General features: G+C 38.1%; 4 protein-coding genes across 6 annotated transcripts; 2 read left to right on the top strand and 2 right to left on the bottom strand.

Annotated features, from left to right (window-relative positions):
• Positions 1-70: 70 nt before the first annotated feature.
• LOC115421051 (uncharacterized) lies at positions 71-5,583 on the top strand. 3 transcript variants are annotated; one of them, XM_030136713.1, is made up of 12 exons: positions 71-219; positions 1,357-1,944; positions 2,578-2,637; positions 2,723-2,775; positions 2,849-2,993; positions 3,082-3,461; positions 4,056-4,284; positions 4,462-4,576; positions 4,750-4,867; positions 4,956-5,067; positions 5,270-5,382; positions 5,466-5,583. In XM_030136713.1, the coding sequence occupies exons 2-12, from the start codon at positions 1,369-1,371 to the stop codon at positions 5,533-5,535; spliced, it is 1,971 nt and encodes a 656-aa protein (XP_029992573.1). In that variant the 5' UTR covers positions 71-219; positions 1,357-1,368; the 3' UTR covers positions 5,536-5,583. The 3 variants fall into 3 exon arrangements, with proteins under 3 accessions (XP_029992573.1, XP_029992572.1, XP_029992574.1); XM_030136712.1 differs by lacking the exon at positions 71-219 and adding an exon at positions 327-641; XM_030136714.1 differs by lacking the exon at positions 71-219 and adding an exon at positions 635-645.
• Positions 5,584-5,715: 132 nt separating this feature from the next.
• On the top strand, positions 5,716-7,291 carry ch25hl1.1 (cholesterol 25-hydroxylase like 1, tandem duplicate 1). Its single transcript, XM_030136715.1, has one exon. The coding sequence runs from the start codon at positions 6,253-6,255 to the stop codon at positions 7,087-7,089; it is 837 nt and encodes a 278-aa protein (XP_029992575.1). The 5' UTR covers positions 5,716-6,252; the 3' UTR covers positions 7,090-7,291.
• A 680-nt stretch (positions 7,292-7,971) lies between these two features.
• kti12 (KTI12 chromatin associated homolog) lies at positions 7,972-12,549 on the bottom strand. Its single transcript, XM_030136716.1, has 9 exons — positions 12,339-12,549; positions 11,884-11,935; positions 11,262-11,314; positions 11,121-11,176; positions 10,947-11,026; positions 10,667-10,826; positions 10,510-10,572; positions 8,772-8,840; positions 7,972-8,175 (listed from the first exon to the last, which is right to left on the bottom strand). Exons 1-9 carry the CDS (start codon positions 12,487-12,489, stop codon positions 8,032-8,034), a joined length of 828 nt encoding a protein of 275 aa, XP_029992576.1. The 5' UTR covers positions 12,490-12,549; the 3' UTR covers positions 7,972-8,031.
• Positions 12,550-14,135: 1,586 nt separating this feature from the next.
• znf592 (zinc finger protein 592) lies at positions 14,136-22,930 on the bottom strand. The gene is made up of 9 exons (XM_030136867.1): positions 22,791-22,930; positions 20,054-22,278; positions 19,786-19,964; positions 18,005-18,178; positions 17,760-17,919; positions 17,375-17,629; positions 16,602-16,714; positions 16,327-16,468; positions 14,136-16,223 (listed from the first exon to the last, which is right to left on the bottom strand). The coding sequence occupies exons 2-9, from the start codon at positions 22,256-22,258 to the stop codon at positions 15,810-15,812; spliced, it is 3,642 nt and encodes a 1,213-aa protein (XP_029992727.1). The 5' UTR covers positions 22,259-22,278; positions 22,791-22,930; the 3' UTR covers positions 14,136-15,809.
• Between the last annotated feature and the right edge of the window lie 1,288 nt (positions 22,931-24,218).

Below are 24,218 nucleotides of genomic sequence, written 5' to 3'. Positions count from 1 at the left end.
AACAGTAGAGGGCGACAAAACCATTTCTATTCAGTGCACAGCAGAGGGAACATTTGCCTTTATCACATTTTTTCTCAACCTTTTCTCATGGCAGTATCATTTGGTACAGCACTGTTGTAATCGGCACCCCTACCAATTTGAAGTTCTGTGTCGCGTTTAATGACGTAATGTCATGTCATATGTAGCGCATAGTGGTGCTGTCACTATACACGGAAATCGGTAAGGCTACTTTTGATATAAGCTTTTCAATTTTGTTGAGCAAAGTTTTGGCTGTTGTGCTTCGATTTTTATTGTATTTTTTACACAGAATAAACCTTTACGTGAACACCGTTTGTTTTTGATAAAAGTCATTTTCCACCGATAACAATAATAAACTCATCAGAGTGAAATGAAAAACACAAACATTGGTTAACGTTAGCTCGTAGTGTTGCTCTTTTTCTGGTTTAGGGAACGTTTTATCACACAATTCTTATTATTTAGTCCACTGGTAGATTTGGATAAAGTAGGAGTAGATCTCTACTTTTCCTAATCGTAAATCCATGTTAATAAAGTTAATGTTTAACCCAGGCCTCATAGTGTCACATTCAGTGACCTGTGTAAATGTCACTTGTGTCACGTAGCGGACCTGTTAAAAACACGAAGTAAGTAAGGCTTCTTCAAATATTTATGCTTTTCTGTTTTCGAGATAAGAATTTACTGTTGTATTGATTTTTTTTTTTTTTTTTAACAGAGATTAGGTCTTGATAATGCACTCTGTATGTGTTAGACATTAGTCATTCTCCACTAATAAGCTAAAATCCACTCGATGATAATGAAAACACAAATAACACCTTCCTATAGTGGTTTTAACTAACTCTCATTGCTCCACTTTCTTAAGTTGTGCGGAATATTTTTTTTATCGTACATACCTGAAGTGTTTATTTATCCCACTGTTAAAGATTAATAAAGTAAGTAAGTATAAAGCAAGTCTGATAAAGAAGTGCTGTAGATCATTACATCCAGCAGAAATCATTCATTGTCATAAAATCATAAAATTGTTGATGCCAAAGTTCATGATTTCCCTACATCCTGTTCTATCACTAAGCTACTCTATTGGTATATATTTATAAATGTGTGTCGTTATAAACTTATATACAATTCTGGTATGTATTTTATATGTCACATTTAAAAAGTCAGAGGACAACACCAGGACTTAAACATGTCCATTCTTTTACTACAGAAGTAACAGAATAACTCTGCTCAGATGAGTCACAATTGGATATGATATTGAGCTGCCAACAAAAGCTGCTCTTTTAAAGTATAGAGGAATAAGCATGTCTCAGTGAATTGTGTTAATGCATTCATTCATTCATCTAGGGGGCAATAACGATGGAGAACGGTGAAGAAGAAAAGGCGGGAAATTTGGACCTGCCCCCACAGACACAACCTCTGTGCCGCTTCTTCTCCCAGGGACGTCACTGCAATTTTGGGAAGAAATGCAGATTTCTGCATGTCAGAGTTGATGCCCCAGCTCATGAGAAGAAGCACTCTGACACCCAAGTGCATGCAGGGAGCCATGGAGGAAATGTGGGTCAGATGCCTCCCCTCACTGACAACTCCAAGACTGGTCCAGGAGCTAACCGCCGTGTGTGCCGATACTTCATATCAGGCTTCTGTGCGATGGAGGACAGATGTCGCTTCTGGCATCCACCACAGTACCCTTCATTGGAGGATCCACTTGCTCCTCAGAGGCCTGCCCAGAGGATGCAACCAGTACCCCATCCCGGCATGGCCCGGGAGGTCAAACTCTGTGACCTCACGGAGGATGTTGCCAAAAAACTACGAGACACAGAGATCCAGCAGCTGAAGAAGCGTTTCCCAAAGGACCAGCTGATTATTCAGGAACGAAGTGATGGAAAACTTACTTATTACAGAGCTACTGTAGAAGCCACTGATCCAGACTGGGTAAACATTTCATCCCTCTTTAATTATAGTGAAATTCAGTTATATCATGCAACTCCATTTAAATGTGTGATATGTGTCCTCAGGTTTTCATAACATAGGTCCACTGGGACAATGGAACTAAAACAGCATTGACCCATTATTGATTTCATTATTTACACAATCAATACAGATTGCAGTGATGTAATGCAGAGAAGCGGCCTCTCGATAAACTATCAACAACAAATTCCTAGACCTCTACAACAACTCGGTTTTTACTTTAATTTTGGTAATTAGAACAGGATAGCATGGGTAACTGAATAAAATTCAGTTAAGCTGAACCACTAAGATTAAATTAAGCCTATTTGGATGAAGGGAAATGGGGTAAAATAGTGATTAAACTGGCAGATTGTGGCTAAATTGAGATGAAGTGATTTTAGAAAGCTGGTGTTACAGTACTCTCTGGTGACCCTAAACAAGCAACCCTCACTTCAGGATAAATCTAAACAGCTTTTTGACTAAATGCAAGCTTAATTTCAAATCTTCAAAGTATGAGCTTTTATTCTGCTAACACACTGTGATGAAAATGGAAAATAATTATGATTTCTACTTTTTGAAGAAATACAGTATATAAAATATCTACATATCTTCTTGCAGCCTTTTGATCTGAAAGAGGTTGACATCATGGTGAGCTTCCCAGACAGTTATCCTCAAGAGGTAAATACCACTGCTTCAGTCCATATTAATGCTTCTGTAATCTTTTCTTCATGAGGTTACAATCTGAAATCATCCTTTTGCTTAGATTTTTACTTTGGATATACCCCTGGACCAGGATCTGCCACCAGTAATGGCAAGGTAAGTGTTGTACTCTTCGCTTTGTGAGTGGTTTGTGTAGTAGCTATATCTTTGTTCATGTCTGGATATTTAGACATGTGCAGCAAGCATCAGTGGAGTGGCTTCAGGCTAAACACGCAACCAACCAACTTATGGGAAAAGTTGAGCTGCTCTTCCGACCTTTTCTGCGATGGCTAGATCGGAGTTTGGAGAGACTGTTTGTAGAAGGAGCCAGGCAGGTAAGACTCAAATCTGTATAAACAGGACATGATTGTGGATATAACAAATGCACTAACTGATAGTTTGTCTTATTTTACTGTTTTCTAGTTGAAGAAAGACAAAGATTTAGAAAAAGCTGGACTGCAGTTCATATCGTACCAGGAGCTCCAGGCAGCAGTATCTGAAAAATCTGGGAATGAGCCCCCATCTGAGCCTGCTTCTGACACTGCAGGTACAGATGCAGAAACACGTGAAGAAGGAAAGGCAGAAAAGACACAGGATGGGAAGACAGTCATGGAGGGGAAGGAGAGCCAAAGCTGTGGTGAAGGACAGCAGCAGGAGCTGGAGGAAGCCAGTCATCTGGTGGAAAACATCAAGTTAAGTGACCCACGCAGAGGCACGGAGGTGAAGCTGCTGGGACTGAGACTCGGAGAGAACACAGCCACCATAGCAGCCCAACAGATCACCGTTTGCCTTCAGTGTAACCGGTAGGGAAAAAAAGAGTCAAATATACAGCTATGGAAAAAATTCTGAGACAAAGTTTCAGACCTGCCCCCTTGAAATTGAAAATGTGAGCAATCAAACAAAGCTGAGGTACTTGTGATTTGCGTCAGGAGTTACATAAAGCAGCACCAATGTGGAAGACTGGCTGAGAGTTTGCTTAAATGCACACAATACTAACTAAAAATCAACTTTATTTTATCAAATCTAGATTATTATTATTTTTTCAATCTGATATTCATTTAAAATATTTCTATTGTGTATTTAAAAGGGATTCTAAAGTTTTTTTTTGCTGTTTTTAAAGTCTGAAAACACTGCATTTTTCTGAACAGTTGTCATTTTCTACAAATTAAGTACCCCAAATTGCAGTATTTTTTATTGTTTATTTTTTAGGAAGAAATGTTAGTTTCCATAATAATCAAACTCTCCTTTATACACAGACACATACCTATGAAGAGTGAAACCCGGAGTCTCTTACTTTTTTCCAGAGCTGTAATTTCCATGTCCCAAATCAAACTTAGTTTAGTCTAAATGACCTTGTTGTTGTTTACCAGAGTTGACTTTATGTGTTTCATCTGCAGGTGTAAGGTAACTGCAGACCTGACGCTGACTGGGAGGACGCCCTGCTCAGCTCAGTGTGAGAAGTGCAGTGCAAGCATCAATGCTGCATTCAGGCCCTGCTTGTTGCACCATTACAGTGATGTCCTAGGATACCTGGACCTCCACAACGCTACACCAGCTGACCTTGTACTACAGGACTGTGATCTTATTGTGGGCTGCCTCAACTGCTCCCAGGAGTTCCCTGTGCAGGTGATGAAACATGTTAAAGTTTATTCTACCTTGATATCACAAAATACACCTCAAAAGTGAACATTAGCAATAATAATGTCGAAATTAAAAAGAAAAACTCCATTATGAACAAAATATTCTTAATATTTAAAGATATTTATTAATGAGTACAACTCTGTTTTGTCTTTACTTTTCCAGAATATCTCCTATGGTCAAACAAAGGACTTCAATTGTGAAGAATGTCACAGCAAGCTCAGCATCCTGGCAGAGAGTGCAAGATTTCAGTATATTCCACCACGCGCCAACAAAACAGGTCAGAGCTCACCTAGTTTTGCTGACTGAGATTTTGTCACAGTAAGCTGCCACAGCTGGCTTTCTAACCAGCATTGCCTCATATTATTAGTTAAAAAGCCCCACAATGCATGAAAGTCATTCTTACATACTGTGCGCAAACAAATTATTCATGTTTTCTCTTTTTTTGTGAAGGCCCCAGTGATAAAGCTGTTAATTATAAGACAATAAGAGATCCTGCTGTGCAAAAAGGGAAGCCACTGCCAGAAAAGGGAACGTGCAAGCATTACAAACAGAGCCATCGCTGGCTTCGGTATCGTCCACACTTTGTCCTCCTTTATTTCACATGTGCAATAAAAAGCCTGTAAAGGTTGGTGAAAGCTTTGTGTGGCTGCCCTCAGGTTTCCCTGCTGTGGACGGGCTTACCCCTGTGATGTGTGTCATGATGAAGATCAGGACCATCCAATGGAACTCGCCAGCAGGATGATCTGTGGTTACTGCGCCAAAGAACAGGTGAGCAACAACTGCTTTGAGATATATGTCAAGTAAGTGCTATGCATAGAAATGTAATCTGATGAGATGAAAGCAGAGATGAAGTAAGTTATGTGTCATAATTGTCTCATTTTATTCAGATTATTTAATTATGCAACACATAGATGTATAACTCTACTCTGTTTTATTCTAAATCTGTTTTTTTTTTTTTTTTTTTTTTCAGCCTTACTCCAATGGAAAGCCTTGCACCAGCTGTGGAAGCATGATGACAAGAGGGGCACGAACCAGCCACTGGGAGGGAGGACTAGGATGCAGAAATAAAGTCAAAATGAGCAGGTAAACATCCCTAATGACAGGTGAACATTTCACACGGTTAATTTCTATTTCAGTGGTACAACATTCTTTTTCTTTCTCTTCAGAAATGATAAACAAAAATATGCCAACACTAACAAGACGGTTTCACGGAAGGCGGCAAGTGACAAGAAGTAATGATTGAAGAAAGAGATGAATTCAACTGATTAATTCCTGACAGAAAATGTATGATCAAGGTCAAACAATTTCAATGAAGTTTTTTCTATTTTAAAAAAAATCATGTTATGATGATTCGCCTCACTGTGACAGAGTTAGCATTCTAATCTCGCGGGAATTAAAAATGCTAAAATTCAGCATTGGGCTCTTTATTTACTCTACTTACTTTTGCAGTATTAGGGCAGTGAGCACAGAAGAAATCCATACAGTGCATGTTGTTCAGATTTCAGCCTGAAAGGATTTGGCCTTTAATAATCCTGTTGAAAAAAAGAGAATTTACATTGGAACAGAACATGTACAAAGTTATAAATGGGTTGACACAATTTGTTAAATCTGCTTTAATTTCATGCATCAGATCAGATGTTATCCTACTTAAAAAAGTGAAAAAAATCAGTTTTGCTGTCAATGTTCTCTCTACATTCAACTTGCATAAAAAATACACTAACGTCTGCTAAACTTAAGCCCATGAATGTATTATGTCAAATGCATGTTCTCGATTAGCTTGGTTAATCTTCTTGCAAGTCTTTCACATTGAGTTGTTGAGTGAAAAAAAGCTGAGTTGTTATGATTGCGAACAAAGCCCCTTCAGCTGATTGACAGTATATAAACCAAGAACTTAGCCTCAGTCATGAGACTTGCAGCAGCAGCAGTAGCAGCCCTCAGCAGCACCTCAACAACATGCTGAACATCAGTGAGCTGCCTCTGCAGCTCCTGCCCTTCAGGGCCTCAGACCGGCTGCTGCAGCCTCTTTGGGACTACATGCTGCTTCACCACCGGCCTCTCATCTCATCTCCTTTTTTCCCAGTACTACTTGCCTTCTCCAGCTACTTGTTCTTCAGCATACCTTTTGCTGTACTGGATATCTTGGGAGATAGGGTGCCTTTCTTCTATCAGTACAAGATCCAGCCAGACAGAAAGCCAACACTGGGTATGATGGCTAAGAGCTTCCTGACAGCACTGTATAACCACATATTCTTTGTTCTGCCAACTGTCATAATCGGTGTGTTTATACTGCCTTTACCAACACTACCACAGGATGCTCCCACTCTGTATGAGGTATTTGTTGATGGACTGGCTATGCTTCTGCTCTTTGACACTCAGTATTACATTTGGCATTTCATACATCACAAACACTCACAGCTTTACCGATGGATTCATGCAATCCACCATGAATACATGGCACCCTTCTCTTGGTCGACAGAGCAGCTCAGCATCCCTGAACTCATGACTGTGGGACTCTGGAGCAACCAGGACCCTATTATTTTGAAATGCCATCCTTTAACCACATGGTTCACCACCGTTTTCAGTCTCTGGATGTCTGTAGAGGATCACATAGGCTACGACCTGCCCTGGGCTCTCAACCACTTGGTGCCATTCGGTCTGTTTGGTGGTGCTCCGGCCCATGACATGCACCACCAGAAACCGAGCAGCAACTATGCTCCTTTCTTCAGCCACTGGGACCGAATCTTTGGCACTGCTGTCCCTCTGAAGAAGAAAACTTTGAAAAAATTCTAGAACGTGTAAAGTTTCACATTAGTGTAAATAAGTTGTGTTGTAGCACTGTTTACATGTATATACAGTATTTTTGCTGCTTTGCTTCAGTGTCAGTAGAGTTTACTTTGCTAAATCACGGTGAACAACACCAAACTGAAAGATGTATTTTTATGGCTTTTCATTTAATAAAAGATGTTTTAAAATATCAAACTGTTTCATTCAAGTGATGTATAGTATTAACTGTATATAAAAGGTTGGTCTATTAATTACATCAATGTGTTACATGTTCATAATCATACATTTAATTTGTTGCAAGGCAGTAAAACAATCAGTGGTTGTAACTGCAAGCAAAGCGACAAACTAATTACACAATCAATATGTGACTTCCTGTCTTGGGTTCTCCCCCAATCCATTTACATAACACAAAAATCTCAGAGCATTACTCAGCAATTTTTTACTTATAAATTCCACGAAGGAATAATGAGCTTTGGAGCAAGAACACTAAGTACGACTTGTTGGGCTGGCACTAACAGGTCAGGAAAAATAAGGGGAATTAAGAACACTGTACATGAAAAAGAGATCAGCTTTGACTGGACAGATTTCAAGAATTATTAGCAAGAACAACACCTCACATCAAAATGGAAAAAAATACACCCAAGAATGATACTTGACATTAGAAAATCTGTGTTTGTGGCATGTTTTTCCTTCAGTTCCATTCAGATTTTTACGACAAAAAAGTTGAGAAGACCAGCTGTTTTTGCTATATCTTAAATTTCTATTGTATGAATGAAACACTAGCAATGAAAAGTGCAGCAAGTGTAAGTATTCATGCACATATTTGATAAATCATCATGGAACTGAAATGAAACATTCTACAGTCGGTAATAACACACAAGTCACAAAAACTATTTAAACTGATTTATTTTGCCCAGAAAATACAAAAAAGAAACATATAATAAAACCTCAGTGAAGACTCTTATTTAAATATTGCACAAACATGTTGGCAAGTTGTCCTGTGTTCTCCGTTGGGTGCATCTTTGTGTAGCTGATGAATTGACGCCGTAATTTCCGCAGCTCTGCCATGTTGATGCTCCTGGTGAGCTCAATGTTTAGAACCATGTTAAGGATGTAGACTGAACACTATTTAATCAACTAACCAAAAGTATTCGAAGGTTACATCATTATGTCTCAACCTTTAAGGAGGACATAATAAATTAGTTGACAGTTCTGAATGTTTCTGATAATGTCATTTAAAACCAGTGCACAGTGTGATGCACTGTGGGTCAGCGTTACCTGGACCTCCACGTTCAAAGGAACAAATCAAAGTGTTTGCTTCTGAGAAGGTCTGACAGTGCAGGACCCAATAACATCCACCAGTCTCTTTACGGTTCATCTGCTGCTGTGCTTTTCATTTAACTTCTTTGATGGACATGCTTCCATCATGCTTTCATTCCAAGTCTGGCCATTTGATATGGAACTGTCTGCCTCCTCCCACTGTGGGAACATGATTTACTTTGGAAGGTAGATGATGGAAATGAGTCAGCAGTAAATTGTAAAAGTAATGCAAATATTACAGCTACTGGCCAATAGCTGTGAAAGATCACCGTTAACCACATCAAAACAGAACTACCAGCATCTGTTTAACATATTTAAGATGTTTCAAACCTGGGTTTCATCAGATACAGACATTAAAAAAAGGATATCTTCTCTGTTGCTCCAGGAACAGAAACAAGATCCCCAGGAACACTTGTTTTCTGTGCATTGAAAATTGCCTGAAAACAAGGAAAAAAAAAAAATCAGCGGTCTTTATCCAACACTATAATTTATTGTATAATATCGTCTTCTTTGCTCTTGGGGAGTTAATAAGTGGGAGCTGAATTAAGAAGTGGAATGAATAGATGAATCCTAAGTAAGTTGTTTTCTTTAACTTATAGAAAGTTTGTGTAATAATGACGCAAAAAGTGGTGAGAAAAACTAAAGTCAATGTGGCACAAATGATAGAAAGGTACTATAGCAGGGGTCACCAATCCTGGTCCTCGAGGGCTACTGTCCTGGATGTTATAGATGTTTCTCTCTTCCAGAACACCTGACGGTCGTTATCAGACTTCTGCAGAGCTTGATGATAGGCTTATCATTTGAATCAGGTGTGCTGGAAGAGAGAAACATCTATAACATCCAGGACAGTAGCCCTCGAGGACCAGGATTGGTGACCCCTGTACTATAGAAATCTCAGCTTCAATCCACTAACAGGTGGAGTGAATAGCAAATCAAGGACTGTGATTTTCTATTGGCTGAGAGTAATTAGGAACTCAACATATGACCCAGATGTCAACTGACAACTAAATGATTACAGAGCATGGCGACTAAATAAGACACATACGTACAGCAATAATGATGCAACCCTGATTTGACACGTGAGCCAAAATGTTTTAACAAATCGAGACTTAAAAGGCTAAGTGACAAAATGTTGAACATATTGACAGAACATCATTCTTCCTCCCTGCACCTTGTTAGTGTTTAACATTAATGACAAAATAGTACAAGGTGACACATTCAGAGGTATTAGTCGCTGTTGTGTTACTCATTTATAGGCTCACTGAATGTAAATATAATAATGATGTTGTAATAGTTGTTTCTTGCAACAGTGATTGCTTCCCATATATATTAATACAAACTGATAACACTTATAACAAGCAACATTCCTTTGTTACCTGCCCCCCGAAGAGGTGGCAAGGGGTATTGTTTTTGGTTCGGTTTCTTTGCTTGTTTGTTTGTTTGTTGGCACTGTAGCAGTAAAACTATTGGTTGAATTCATCCCAAATTGGGTTTATAGATTGCCAGTGACCCAGAATAGATGTGATTACATTTTGGGAAAAGCAGGTCAAAGTTAAAATTTTTTATGAATTTTTTAAATCTTTTTTGTTTCCCATCTACTTATAATGGGTGAAATTTCTATCTATCTATCTATCTATCTATCTATCTATCTATCTATCTATCTATCTATCTATCTATCTATCTATCTATCTATCTATCTATCTATCTATCTATCTATCTATTCTAATGTCTATAAAAACATCAATTTTGTTTCAATTTACTTCAGACTTGGCACATATATAGAGGCAATTGTTATGCTGACATCACCACATGTATAGACATGATGACATCAGCTGGATCGATGCCAAAATAAGCTACAATACATGCGAGGGGTGGGGTTTGTTGTGCCTGGAACCACTTGTTATTATTACAGTCACATTAGACATGAAATTCTGTGGAACTGATTACACATTTCACAACAAAAGCTGTTTATGGCTCTGTTCATTTTAAGTATTTCAGGAAATCATTGCACAAGAATGTACTATCAGCACAACATTAAAATATCTACTGTAAACGTTGTGGAGCAAAGTAGGCAAGAGGTGAAACAACAATAGCAAAAAGACACACCATTAAAACGTCTTGTGTTATCTTGTCCAACTCGTACAAGAAGTTTGCAGATGACAATGGTTGCTGCAAGAAAAAATATGCATCAGACCATTAGATATTAAAAAATGAAGAATAAATTAGCTTATAAACAACATACTGAATACTATCTTTCACTTACACTCTGAGTCGACTGATTAGGTGGAGGTGCTTTTCTTTTGAAAAGTGCATCAGAGATAGCGTCAAATGGAAGCGTGTCGTCTTGCAGGATGGTGAATAAAGGAGAGTCCCAGCGATTTCTAGAGTCTGGAGCCTCAAATCTTAGCACCAATGCATCAAAACTGCAAAATATTAAGACAAAACACAAAGATAGGAGGCTATGCTCTGTCTGAAGTGTGAAAGGCAAAGTTGGTACAAACTGACATAGGTCTACACTGTACATTCAGAGGTCTATAACTCACATTTCTTGTGTGTACTGCTCTGCAGCATCTCTGTCTGTATTCCATCTTGAACTTACTTGATCTGATGTCAAACAGTACACCTTCAGAAAGAGACAGGGTATGTTTAAAACCTCTGTGACAACCCTTCTCTATGTGCAGACACTGAAAATCCAACAGAACTTCTGAAATACTTACAAGACAGTGTGGTGTCTGTGTATGTTTGATGAGACAGAAGAGTTCATAGCGGTAACCTGTAAAATAATATAATTATTTATTTACAAATTGAAATGTTTTGATTCAGAATTTTTAAAGGATTCAATCAGTTATGGGATTTACCTTTTATGTAATTCAGTGAATCCAAGATTACAATATCATCCTTATTGACTTTCCTAGAGAGAAATAATGTTAAGAGTTGTAACAGTAAAGCACCACTGAAATATTATTCTGAACTAAATAAGCCACTTCTCTTTATGTGTATGTGAACTTGCAAATTTGTATGTGTACATATATGTCTGTGTGTGTGTGTGTATATGTATTTGAAGGGAGTTTATATATTTTTTTATGTACAGGGTGTCCCATAAGTCTCCACACATAGGAAAAATAAACGTTTCTTGACATAAACCATTTTTATTTATATAATATGCTCTATATGACTGCCATTTTGTCGGGAACACATTTCAATGCATGTCCTCCACTGCTGAAGAACTAGAAAGAAGAAATATAAAGAAATACATGTTAGAACCATATGTATTATGTCTCCTATGTATGGAGACTTACGGGACACCCTGTATATTATGTCTGGCTGTATATACACTTAATGAGGGTCCAGTTCTTGGGGTGGGTGGAGATGATAGATGGATATGAACTTGAACACTTTCATGTTTAAGTTGTATGTCAATTGTTATATATTTGAAAATAAAAAGACCTTGATAATAAATAAATAAATAAAATAACCCACCTCTCTACTTCAGCTTTCAGGGCTGCTCTGACATTCTTTTCCTTTTGGGAGTCTGCAATATATCCAACAAAATAAAGATAGTACTGTCATATGTCTGCAAAAATGTGTGAAATAGAGCCACATTTTGTTTTTGTTATGTTTTTTGTGTCACCGTATATTGACAAAGATTATAGACTGATGTCTTACTGTAACATTGAAAACTGTATTATATTACAGCTTATTTTGTATAGAAAAAGGGTAGGTTACAAATCCAGTATATGACAAATATATAGTATATGACAAACAGCATTTTAATTTTCAATAACTCATTCATTATCTAAGTGAGCCTCCAGAGACTAACGCTACAACATACTGCAGTTAAAAATAAAATATTAATTTGCGACATAACCTGCATTTTCAATCCTACTAAAGCCCTTCTGTGTAAGCATAAGTGAATAAGTTTGATGTTCACTTGCCTGCGTAAACAGTGTTTTTCTCAACACCCAGGGCTTCATCTCCCACTACATGAACCTTTCGTTCGGTGTTTTCCTCTAAATAAACCTTCAGCTCCTCTGCTCTTCGTGTTTTACCACTACACGGATAACCACACATTACTATTAGAGGCATAACTACTCAATGTTTTCACATTAACTAGCATAAAACATGTTAGCATGCTGTCACTTTAACCCGGATATGATAACTACATGTGTTTTTAAATCCGCCTACAGGGGGCGCCAGAAACATGGCGGAAATACACTAATTTTTTTTAAATTTATTTTTTATTAGAAAGTTTTATTAACAATTCTTAAACATACAATCTAAACACAAACACAATAAACAGATACATTCACCTGACACATTTATAGATTAGATAAATAATAAATAAATAATAAATGATAAATAAATATATAAATAAATAGTGATAAATAATAAATCAACAACACTCAGGGGTCTGCTATACATTAAATTTAAACTCATGTTATAATTTAATTGATTAATTTATTGTTTTTCTTTTTCAAATTTTCAGTGTTGTTCCAATAAGTTTTGAGATCTGTTATTCTGAATTTGCATTATACACTTGTTTACTGAGGGTGCGCTCTGTGATTTTAGGAAAAATATATTACTAATATTATTAAAAAGTAGATGCATATTTACTTTGCATTTGGTACTTTTATGAAGAAAATAAAAATATTACAAACAACAGAAATGTCAGCTTTAATTGGATGTTTATTAACATACATAAATATCAATTCCAGTTCCAGCAATTTGAAATAACATTGTTAAATCACAAATAAATAAATAAATATGCAGATATCTTATTTTTCATAAGAATGTTTCAAAGTCTCCTCTTCCCCAGCAGCAGGGTATAATATAGTTACACCACTGATGTAACAACAGTCGGTGGAAATGTTCCTCACACAGGATCCCCTTCTTGTCTAAATGAATGAAAAAACATCATCAGTTGTGCAGTTCTTGCATTAAAACAGAATAAAAATACTTAAGTAAACTGCACTAACATGTGAAGCGGCTGTTTCCTTTGTGCATCCTGGGTCATTTTCAGCATCTCAATGAGGAGTGATTGCAGATTTTCCACATTGTTCAGAGGACTGAGAACTCCAACTTCAGTGGGAATGTTTACATCCTCAAAAGCAGATTCCATAAAGGAACTGTCCAGAACACTTTTCTTGCCCATGAAATGCCCTTATCAAACAAAATACACCCTATTAATCTGCACTGTTAAAAAGAAAAAACAACCATGAAATATATTTGCCAGAATATTCATCACTTACCTGTTGCCCACAGTTTTCCTCTTGGATTCACTTTGATCTTAGAAACTTTATTTCTCAGCTCAGTTAAATCAAGAGTCATTGAAGATGTCATTGCAATGTATGAAAAAAGGATGAAGGAACAGAGGAGTCCAGCTCTGCAGATTTTTGTCAACATGTCTTTCATTCTTTAACGTGTTTCGCTCAGCCTGATGCCACTTAAATAAAAATCTCTCTGCTCGTCTATTTCTTGGGGGTCAGGCAGTTATACAGTGACAGGATGGGCTTAATATTATAATGGCTGAAGTCATCCATCCTGTTGGCTCCTTATTGGATGCCTGACGAACATAACTGTGTCTTTATGACTCGCTGTGACGACTGCTGAGTCTGACCTCAAACCCACTCCTCACCATTAAAGAAAACAAACAGAAAGAAGTCTTCCAGGTGTTAAATACTTTAAGCCCTGGTACCAAGTCTGTAATGTAAGAAAAGAATGATCCAGAAATGCAATTAAATGCACCAGTTTATTTTTATGTACCTCAGGTAAACATAACTGCAAGGCACACAGGCCACTGCATGCTGAATAGATGTAATGGCTTACAAAATGCCATGGATTCAGGGTTTGTTGGCTATTTTATGTACACATTACTTTTCATACAAGTCCTTATTATACACTGTATCAAAAGTACAAACATCTTTCAATAAGCATTACAAAAGAACAAGTTGTGAATAAGTAATACATTTCAGTCTGTGCAGGTTAACAGCTGCAGTTTAGTGATTTAAGGACTGATGTTTAAGATTACAGAGAAACTGAGTTCATATAGCATGTACATAGAAAAATTCACTTGCCATTCAGGTCAATATGACCACATGGCCTTAACATTGTTCCCAAATAATTTATAAAATTTTATAATGTGGGATAATACACATTTTTATAAACTTTTTTTTTTTTTTTACATTGCACTGAGATTATCTGCAACTCCTCGAAGCCCTTCAACATTTAACAATCACTGCCATTTCCTATGGAGGTAGGAACTGTCACGTTCAATACAAAACAAGAAGTACTGCTTTACAAATTGAGATCTGAATACAAGTAGTAGCCATAATATGATTAAAATAACACTTATTTCTCTAAAATCTCATTCAAAGATATTAGAAAGGGTTACTATCTTAACATTTATGAACGACTTGATGTTAACAGGTCAAAATCTATAAAACATGAACTCCGATACACTGGTGAGTGTCACTTCCACTCCTACTCAGGATTATCCACAACAATGTACCCTGATTGGACATAACATAGACCATTCATTTGCCTGAATAATACACTTTTGGCAAACTGAGGTATATTCAATACTGTTACACCACACATCCCATACCTCCCCACGTTTTCATTAAAAAAAAAAAAAACGCTTAAAAAAGCAACATTTGCAGCATGCAATCATACACATTTTCAGTAAACAAGGACAAAAGCATTCAGGATTCTTAAGTGGTCAAAAAGCAAATCTTGTTCTTTCTGTAGGAATAGCCAAACGTCTCGGCTTTGGTTAAAACAGAAACTCCACCTACTCTATAATATGAATATGTAAGTGCTGACTTTAAATGAATATTGATATTGAACTAAGCTATGTTTTGTACTAAATGATGGCTTAAGAGTCTACATATTTAAAACCCATTTAGGCAGTAGCATTTAGCTTTAAATAATATAACTACTGTTAATGACATAGATCATCCACCCTTTCACTCTGACTTAAATTAATATCAGACCTTAAACACACACACATTCCTGAGTCTCCTTTCTGGTTGGATGGAACATCTGAAGAAATAAGGTTAATTTGTAATACGAGTATAGTAGCTGTATGTGTAAAAGGCAAGATGAACATATTAAGACATGCAAAGTTAAATAAAAGTAACTGAATATCTGTATTTATGAAAATACTGTTCCGTCATTAAGGTTAAGGATTGGGTTCTTTCCATGATCATTGCAAGCTTCATAAAATAAATGAAAAAATATGCATATAAATTAAAGGCCCAGACATTTTGATGCAGAACCCCCATGCAGACTGAAATTCTGTTACTTTCAACAAAACAGAAAAATATTAAAGCAGCTTTAGAAGAAGGCTGGTCTCATTACTGGAGAGAGACTGCTTGTGTCTGAGTGCTCAGGTTTAGATTACAGTCTCAGGGCTTCTCACAGAGCAGACTCGCTGGCTCTTCTGCCTGTGGGGGCTCAGTTTTCTTTAGCTCCGGTAACAAGTCATTTACCTCCTTATTCTCTACTGATCTAACCGGCTCATTACCCTGCTCCTCCTCCTCTCCCTCAGGATCTCTGACTTTGTGTACAATGAAAAGATGTCTGTTGAGCGACAGTACAGATGTGAAACACAGGCCACAGTGAAGGCACTGATGACTGCTTTCATCTGTTTTATGTTGAGGTATATGCTGTTGAAACTCTGTACTGTTGTTTGTAAGAAAACCACACTTTGAGCAGCAGAACTGTGTTTTCAGACGTTTTGCTGAAGGCGCCTCCAGATGAGCTTCATGCTGCCCCCGTTCCTTCTTTTTGTTAACGGCAGGAGTTTCTGATACAGGCCCCTGCAAATCACAAATACCACACACTTAAATAATGAACTGTAACACTGTTGTATTTGTGTTTGCAGTTACTGTTCTGTAAATTCTATGGTGAATAAACTGATACCTTGCCCACAGCCTTTTTGGATTCCTGAATGAGTATTTTTGGCATTTGCCGCAAATCAGGATTTTTAATCCCATGCATAAGACTAATGTGATTCTTCAACATCACACTTGTTGTGAATGTAGTCTTGATATCTGTGCAATACCTGAAGTGTAAAAAAAAAAAAAAGCAAAAAAAATTGTTAAGCACAAAGCAGACAAAATAATTTGCAAGTTTAGCAAACACTCTGACAACAGGACTTTCTCCTTTAATGTATGGGTGTGAAATAAAAATCTTACCAACAAATGTAAATTTTCTTTTTTCCATCATGAACGTTGCGTACATGTCGTCTCAGACTTGTTGTAAAGTTGAAAGACTGCTCACAATGTCGACATGGATATCGCTTGACTGACTGTAAAACAAAGGAGTAAAGATGTGAGTAATATACCAAGCTATTTGTTTAGTAGATTTGAGTATTTCTGCCTCAGTAAAGACTTCCTTTAATACCACAAATAGAGGGTATGAAGCAGAATATAAACACTTTAGGAGACATTAAGCTCATCATGCCATTTAATCTTTATAATAGTTTGCATTTAACATACATTAGCAACCAAGGAGAAATGGTTCATCTATCTATTTCTCCAAAAATATTTGGGGACTTAACTATGAAACTGAAATCGTACAATAACTAAATCACTTTTTTTAAACATGGCCTGTATGTTTAGAATGTATAGAAAACAGAAACTGTGTGTGATGTGAACCACCACCTCACGTTGTTACATTATACGTACTTCATTAGGCATCACAGAGGAAAACAAAGTCAAATGGGAAATTAAGTATTGTCTTGGTAAATATTTAAATCTGAAATACAATTCACAACATTTACATTTGTACTATTTAAATTGATGGCAATAAATTCACCAGATCAGCCATTTCAGGGCGAGAGTCAATGTTAGTCTGTTGTATAACCTGGTTAAATATACAACAGAAAAAGCAGCTCTACATCTTTACTGGTGCATTGTATGTCAGCAGTAATATCTGTGCAAGTTTAGGTGACATTGTAAGCTCTCACCTTGCTATGGGTGGTCTTCACATGAGAAACGTAAGAGTCCCGTTCAGGGAACCACTGTAGACAGTCCCCACAGGTCCAGCCGGTGGGCTTTGCACGTGGCCTACTGTCCTGTTCCACCTTCTTTCTGGGATTATCTGTGTGTTTAACAAGGCTGGGACCCTTCTGCTTCTTCTCTTGGATGGAATTGGTATCCTGGTCTTGCTCATTCTTTTGTTTCTTGCTCTTCTCTACTGTAGCGTTTCCTACATGTACACCCTAAATAACAAAATAGAATTCCAAAAATCACAAAAAGCCACAAAAATGAGTGAGGTTTTTTTCCCCTACATTGTCAAACAACAAACACAGACTTGAGTGACATTTTTTGTAAATTAATTGCAGTGCTAACCTTGTAGTGCTGCATTAAAAGCTGCTTTTGTGGAAAGACTGAGTTGCATTTTGGACACTTGAACACACACGTAACACGCTTGCTGGCATCCTGATGAAAATGCTGATACAGTAACTGCTTTTTCTTGAATATTGTCTCACATGAACACTTAAAAATTAACCTGTAGACGAAAAAGAAAAATGTTAAAATGAGCCGTAAAAAGAAATGTACAACTTTAACAGTCATGTCATGAGATGCTAACTTACTGAGGGGTCATTTTGCTCGCACTGTGTTTGTTTTTTAAATGAACTTCGCAGCTGTCAGATGTCTTGAAGGCGAGTGGACAGGCGGAGCACTTGAAGAGGATTTCACAGTGTTTCTCTTCAATGTGTGCCTTTTGTCCTTGAAATGACTTGAACACCATGTCACAGTGAAGACATCTGTTGAAAAAAATGAAACGTACTGTAACAGCTGTTTCCAATTTCACTGAATATGAATGTCACACTGGTTAGTGAGATCTGTTTTGTTCATTCTTCCTAGTGATGGAAGGAGAAAGGGACTTTCAGACATGATTTTATTTTTAGTCATATATTTTATACAGCTATTTATGTACTTATTTTTATTGTTCAATATTAGACTCTACAACTTGCTCATATAACTTGCTTTTATTACCTCCGCCAAGGAGGTTATGTTTTTGCCAGGGTTTGTTTGTTTGTTTGTCTGTCCGTTAGTGTGCAACATAACTCAAAAAGTTATGGACAGATTTTGATGAAATTTTCAGGGTTTCTTGGAAATGGGATAAGGAAGAAATGACTAAATTTTGGTGGTGATCGGGGGTGGGGGGGCCCACGGGGGGGGCGCAGACCAGAAAATTTCATCAAAATCTGTCCATAACTTTTTGAGTTATGTTGCACACTAACGGACAGACAAACAGACAGACAGACAGACAGACAAACAAACAAACCCTGGCAAAAACATAACCTCCTTGGCGTGGGGGGGCCCACGGGGGGGGGCCACTGATCAGCCTTGGCGGAGGTCTGCGCTCTCCGAGTGCTTTTCTAGTTTAAAATTTGCTGGCCTTTTAAAAAAAATATTTTAATACATTTTTACAATGCATGCTCTTTTATATTTAAATTACTGTCGTTCATGTTTTAAAGTATTATATGTATCTTTTGTGGCTGTCATAACACCTGCCTAAGGATAGGCAATATAAGAAATTAATTTTATTAATCAAGATTTTGCTTCCATAAAATTGTGAAAAATGCCTACTTGGATACCTGCCTTACTTAACAAAAATCCAACAGGCAAATTTTTCTTTTTGTAATATACTATTTATAAATTTGACTTTCCAATTGTATGAGACGTTGTAGTTTATTCATTATTTAGTTATCCTTGAGTTTCTAGTATGTATGTGGATGTTACAGCCTAATCCAACATTGTCTCTGTAAAGTAGCGGTACATCACAATACTACTGACTCCTCCCACTATCCAACAACATGTACATCAGTAGGTTAACTGATCTAAATCAACCATGGGTGTGAATAGTTGTGAATGGTTGTTCTCTGTATATGTCAGCCCTGCAATGAACTGGCAATATATCCCGGGTGTACACTTCCTTCGCCAATTAGTACCTGGGAGCCTCCCAAAGATTAACCAGATTGGAAAACGAATGAATGCAATTATTCTGTTAGAGTGAATTGAGAAATGCTTTAAAATGACTAGAATTAGTTTAATCACATTTGATTATTTTCTTCATCTGTTTGGAACATCCACACAAACAATTCCTATACAGAATTGGCCTTGTCTGTCATATTCACTCTTCTTTGTATTTGTTTGTGTTACTGTCATGCTAATTTCAACCTGCACTTATGTGGAAGAGTGCAAAGTATTGTCCAAATGATGAAAAATTTTGTAGTAGTGCCTGTGACATAACAACATAAACAATGAAACTTTTTTTTATTGTTTAATGTTTAACAGCCTTCATTTTCCTTGTGACAAAGTATTTTACTACTGTACTTTCTATCCCTCTGTTTACAAGGTTACTTACTTGTACCAAGCTTTGCGTGTGTAGTGCAGGCAGTTTTCCTTTACATGCTTTTGAATGTCTGCAGAGCGACTCAGGGCACCACACTCAGGACAACAGTATGGGGACTTGTGTGCATGAATGCGTTGGTGAGCTCTGAAACTGCACTTGTTGGGTAGCCACATTGAGCACACCTTACACATCTGTGTTCAAAAAATTAGACAAATATTAATTCAACAAATATAATAAATGCCAAATGCACAAAATAGCTATTAATAACTCATCTACTCACTAGTCCGTCTGTATCTTCTGATTGCCTCTGGTAATGACCTGCAAGTGCTTTGAAGTCCGGTAATTGCTTGTTACACTCCAAGCAACAAAGTCGCTGGCGAATGACATTATCAGGGTAAAGGGGCATGACAGGTTGGCTTTTATGTGAGGATGTAGAAGTGTTAGAGTCCACATTCACAGGTTCCGTACTCAAAGGTACAAACATTTGCTCCTCAGCTATAGGTTTCATGTGGAGTTGTGTGCACTGCATCACTGTGCCATTGTTCTTGTGCTCCCGAGCATGTGCCAGCAATGCACATTTGTTGAAAAACACCATCGTCTTTCCACAGTGGGTGCATGCAACTTCAATATGTACACTCCTCCTGCTGTAATGATATGTAAGACTCCTCTCGACCCCAAAGGAGTCCCCGCATTCTAGGCAGCAATATCCACGTGGTGGAAGGCTGATATTGCTCTCAGGTGGGGGGTTCAGGTCGGGCATGTATGTAGGCACAGGGTTGGCGTTGTTCAACAGTCTGTTCAAGGTTCCTGCTGCAGTGTTGGGAATGGAGGCTCGCGGGTAAGGGTTGGCTGTCTTGACCTGATGCACCAGAGGAACAGTACTGTACACCATAGAGGGGAGTGTGGGCTGGCTCTGCTGATGAGAAGTAGACCGAGCTGTTACTGAGGCAGCAACACTGTGAGGAACCAGGTTCAAACTAGCTAAGTGCATTGCTTTGGGAAGGAAGTTGGTGCTAGCTGCATTGCCTGTTGTGGCTGATAGTCTCTTTGGTTTCTGCCCCTTTTGTGAAACAGGTCGTTTGATGGATCCACTGGAGTTATGGAAAACTGGTGTTGACTGCGATACTCCTGTCCTCCTTGAATTTATGTCTAATTTGCTGAGTAAAACTTTTGGTGAAGATGCACTCACTGAGATACCTTTCATCTGGAATCCAGCAATACTATCAACAGCTGTACTTTGGTGAGGGGACATGTTATAAGAATCTTCACTAATCATACTCTGTGAGGGAGAAGATTCATAAGCAGAATGAACTTCATCTGTTTCTGAATCAGGCAACACACTGGTTACTGTACGCTTGATCTGCCCAGATGTGGTTTTGATGGTCTTTATTCTTACCCTGGGTATGGCTGGGGGTGACGCAGACACTACTGCAGGGGAGGCTTTGCCACTACTATCACTGCAGATGCTCACAGGACTGTCTGAGGGTTTCATTAGCCGTTTCACGGCTTCAAGGGGGCTTCTAGGACTTCGTGGGGATATAGGCACCTTGGGGCTGGCTTTCAAACAGTCATTCTGAGACACTGCTGACTCTCTGGGATTTGTCTGCTCACTGGGATCTTTTCTAGCATTCAAAGCAACCAGGGCCTCTAGACAAGAGGATAGTTTTGTCTGAGATTTCATATAAGTGGAGGGAATATCATCTGTGATCCCGGACTTATAGTTGGTCTCAATAAAATTATGGTTATCATTAGGTGGGGGAAGTGCACTGTGTAATCTAGGAGTTTTACCTGTTTCTTTACTAATACAGATGTCAGACGTCTCCTCAATTCTACTACTTTCTGCTCTACTCTGACTGGTGTTCTTGGGAGATTCCTTTGTACATTCATCAAATGCGCTAATGTCTAGTTTTTTTGAAGCATCTGGGGTAGAATGTTCTAGCAAACCTGAAGCTCCCTGGAAACTATGTTTCTCTAGTTTTGAGTGCATTTCTTCTCTACCACACTGAGTATGTTCAGCCTCAGGACTGGATACTGGACTAAGATGAGAAAGTGACTGGGAGAATGTCCCATCAGGTTTATGCTGAATAGGTGACTCTCCATGAAGCTCCCCCGATCTCTCCCCATTCAGTGCAGAGACAAACGACTTGGAAAAGCAAGTGTCATTTGCCTCAGCCATGTCAATTGTGGTCCCTTGTCCACTGAATCCATTTTGCAATGCTGGTCCAGAGTGAAGCCTCTCAGCAAAGTTTTCCAATGACTCCTGGCGACTTGTGTTTTTCACAATTACACTAACAGCAGGAATGTCTGTTGTGACAGCCTGATCACTCAACAAGCTGTCATCTAAACACATCCCTGGGTGTTTCAGCTGACTTTCTGTCGCCTCATGACTGTCCTGGATAGGCTCTTTAGCGTCCAATCCTGTGGCGTCTGGGATGTCAAAGGCTGCCAGGAGGTCATCAAAATCTGGGGTTTTCATGTCACCCATGACTGCACAGTCTCATAAACCTGCAGAAACAGATACCATTATTAACTGAACCATTCCACATACGCAAAAGGCAATACAGTCTTAGTCTAAGAAACTGTCAGCAACATTAACCATTTGCTAGAAACTGATCTTCTCAGTGTTCCGCAGCTGTCTAATGTTACGTACTAAGTGCTTTAGCCAGTTAGCTTAACGTTGAAAACACTTGCTGTCTTCGTTCACGTATCTCATATTTTTTTAAGCAAACATGCGTTTAAACCGACCTCAAAAGCCAAATGATGTTTAATATAGCAGCGATGTTCCCTGTGTTACCAAATTTAAAATCCTTCAGCCCTTTACGTATATTTACCAATATGACGGTTGTTTTGATGTTAGCTTAGCTTACATAGATGCTAGCCATTTGCTAACCTCACCAAGACAAACACAACGAAGCGAAGCCTGCCAGTTTGCAACCTAGCTTAGCAAAGTGCTAACGCATCATTGCGTTAGCCAAGCTCTGTGGACTTGTCTCTTATTAAGGTATCAGTAGGCTTACCATTTGATCCGGATGTGTTAAACAAGAGTAATAAACCAATGTTATGTAGTGAAGAAGGTTAAGGCGCTAAGTAATGTCGAGCTTTAGCTGTTGCAGGGTTTCATACTAAGCTAGGTTACAAGCTACTAGCATTAACTTGGTTTTCCTTTTCCTGTGACAGCGTTGGTTTTTGCCCTCCATTACGTCTTACAGGCAAGAGGCGGTACCTATAGTTAGTTAAACTGAAATTACTTATATCCTAAATATATTTAATGGTAAATTCACTCTTTAGTTCCCGTCTGTTAAACAGATACATAAACTTCTTTTTCATTGCATTTGGTGAGTAGTCTGTGATATGTTATTTATGATGGTAATAGTACAGAGGTTATAAATACACTGGTATTTGTTGACTCCTCATGTTGTAGCCCATGGACCCCTGCCCACCCTGCTGTTGGGACTCTTCAACATGTGATAGGTTTTATCTCCATCACCATACAGTACAGTACACTGGTGTTGATTAAGGTGAAAGGACACATTTTAAACCCAGATTTTGTCAGCAGAACAGTAGCTTTAAAATAATACAGGCTACAAGACATTTCATTAAACCAGAAACAATTAAATGTTGATTAAAAAAAGCAATTTATGTATACTGACATTTTTTTCTTGTGTGACTGTTTATATTATAGGACATTACAAACAAAGAAAGGGTTCTTACAGCTGCTGGTTATTATTATTATTATTATTATTATTATTATTATTATTATTATTATTATTAATAATAATAATAATAATAATAATAATAATAATAGATTGGATTTCATATAGCGTTTTTCTAGACACCCAAAGCGCTTTACATTATTGATCCATTATTCATTTGCTCTCACATTCTCCGTCTGGTGGTGGTAAACTACATATGTAGCCACAGTTGCCCCTGGAGCAGAACAGTCGTGGTTGCCAATTCGCGCCTCCGACCACCACCAAACATTCATACACATTCATACACCAGTGTGAGTGGCACTGGAGGCAAGGAGGGGGAAGTGTCTTGCCCAAGGACACAACGGGCTGACTAGGATACAGCGGGATTCAAACTGCCAACCCTTCGGTTATTGGACGACCTGCTCTACCACCTGAGCCATGGCTGCCATGGGGCTCAGGTGGCTTTCATTAGTATGCATGAAATGGACATTTCCAGGCAAGCATCAATAATAATGATGACAATGGGGGATTTGTCCTGTAAAAATATGCTGCAGTCACATACATCCCTATTAAGTATGGACATATTATCAGTCGAAGTAACTGAATTATTAGGCTACATCTTTACCAGGATTGTACTGACTGGGCTAAGTTTAAAGAAATATCTCCATTTCCCAATACCCATATGTCAGGGTAATTTTTTCCAATCATATGGTCACAAATATCTGTCAGGGGAAAATGGTAATGCAGGGAGTC

Source organism: Sphaeramia orbicularis, chromosome 6 (genome assembly GCF_902148855.1).
Source record: "Sphaeramia orbicularis chromosome 6, fSphaOr1.1, whole genome shotgun sequence".
Taxonomy (NCBI): domain Eukaryota; kingdom Metazoa; phylum Chordata; class Actinopteri; order Kurtiformes; family Apogonidae; genus Sphaeramia; species Sphaeramia orbicularis.
Note: the sequence above shows the minus strand (reverse complement) of the source record. Positions and strands in the feature narration are given on the sequence as shown.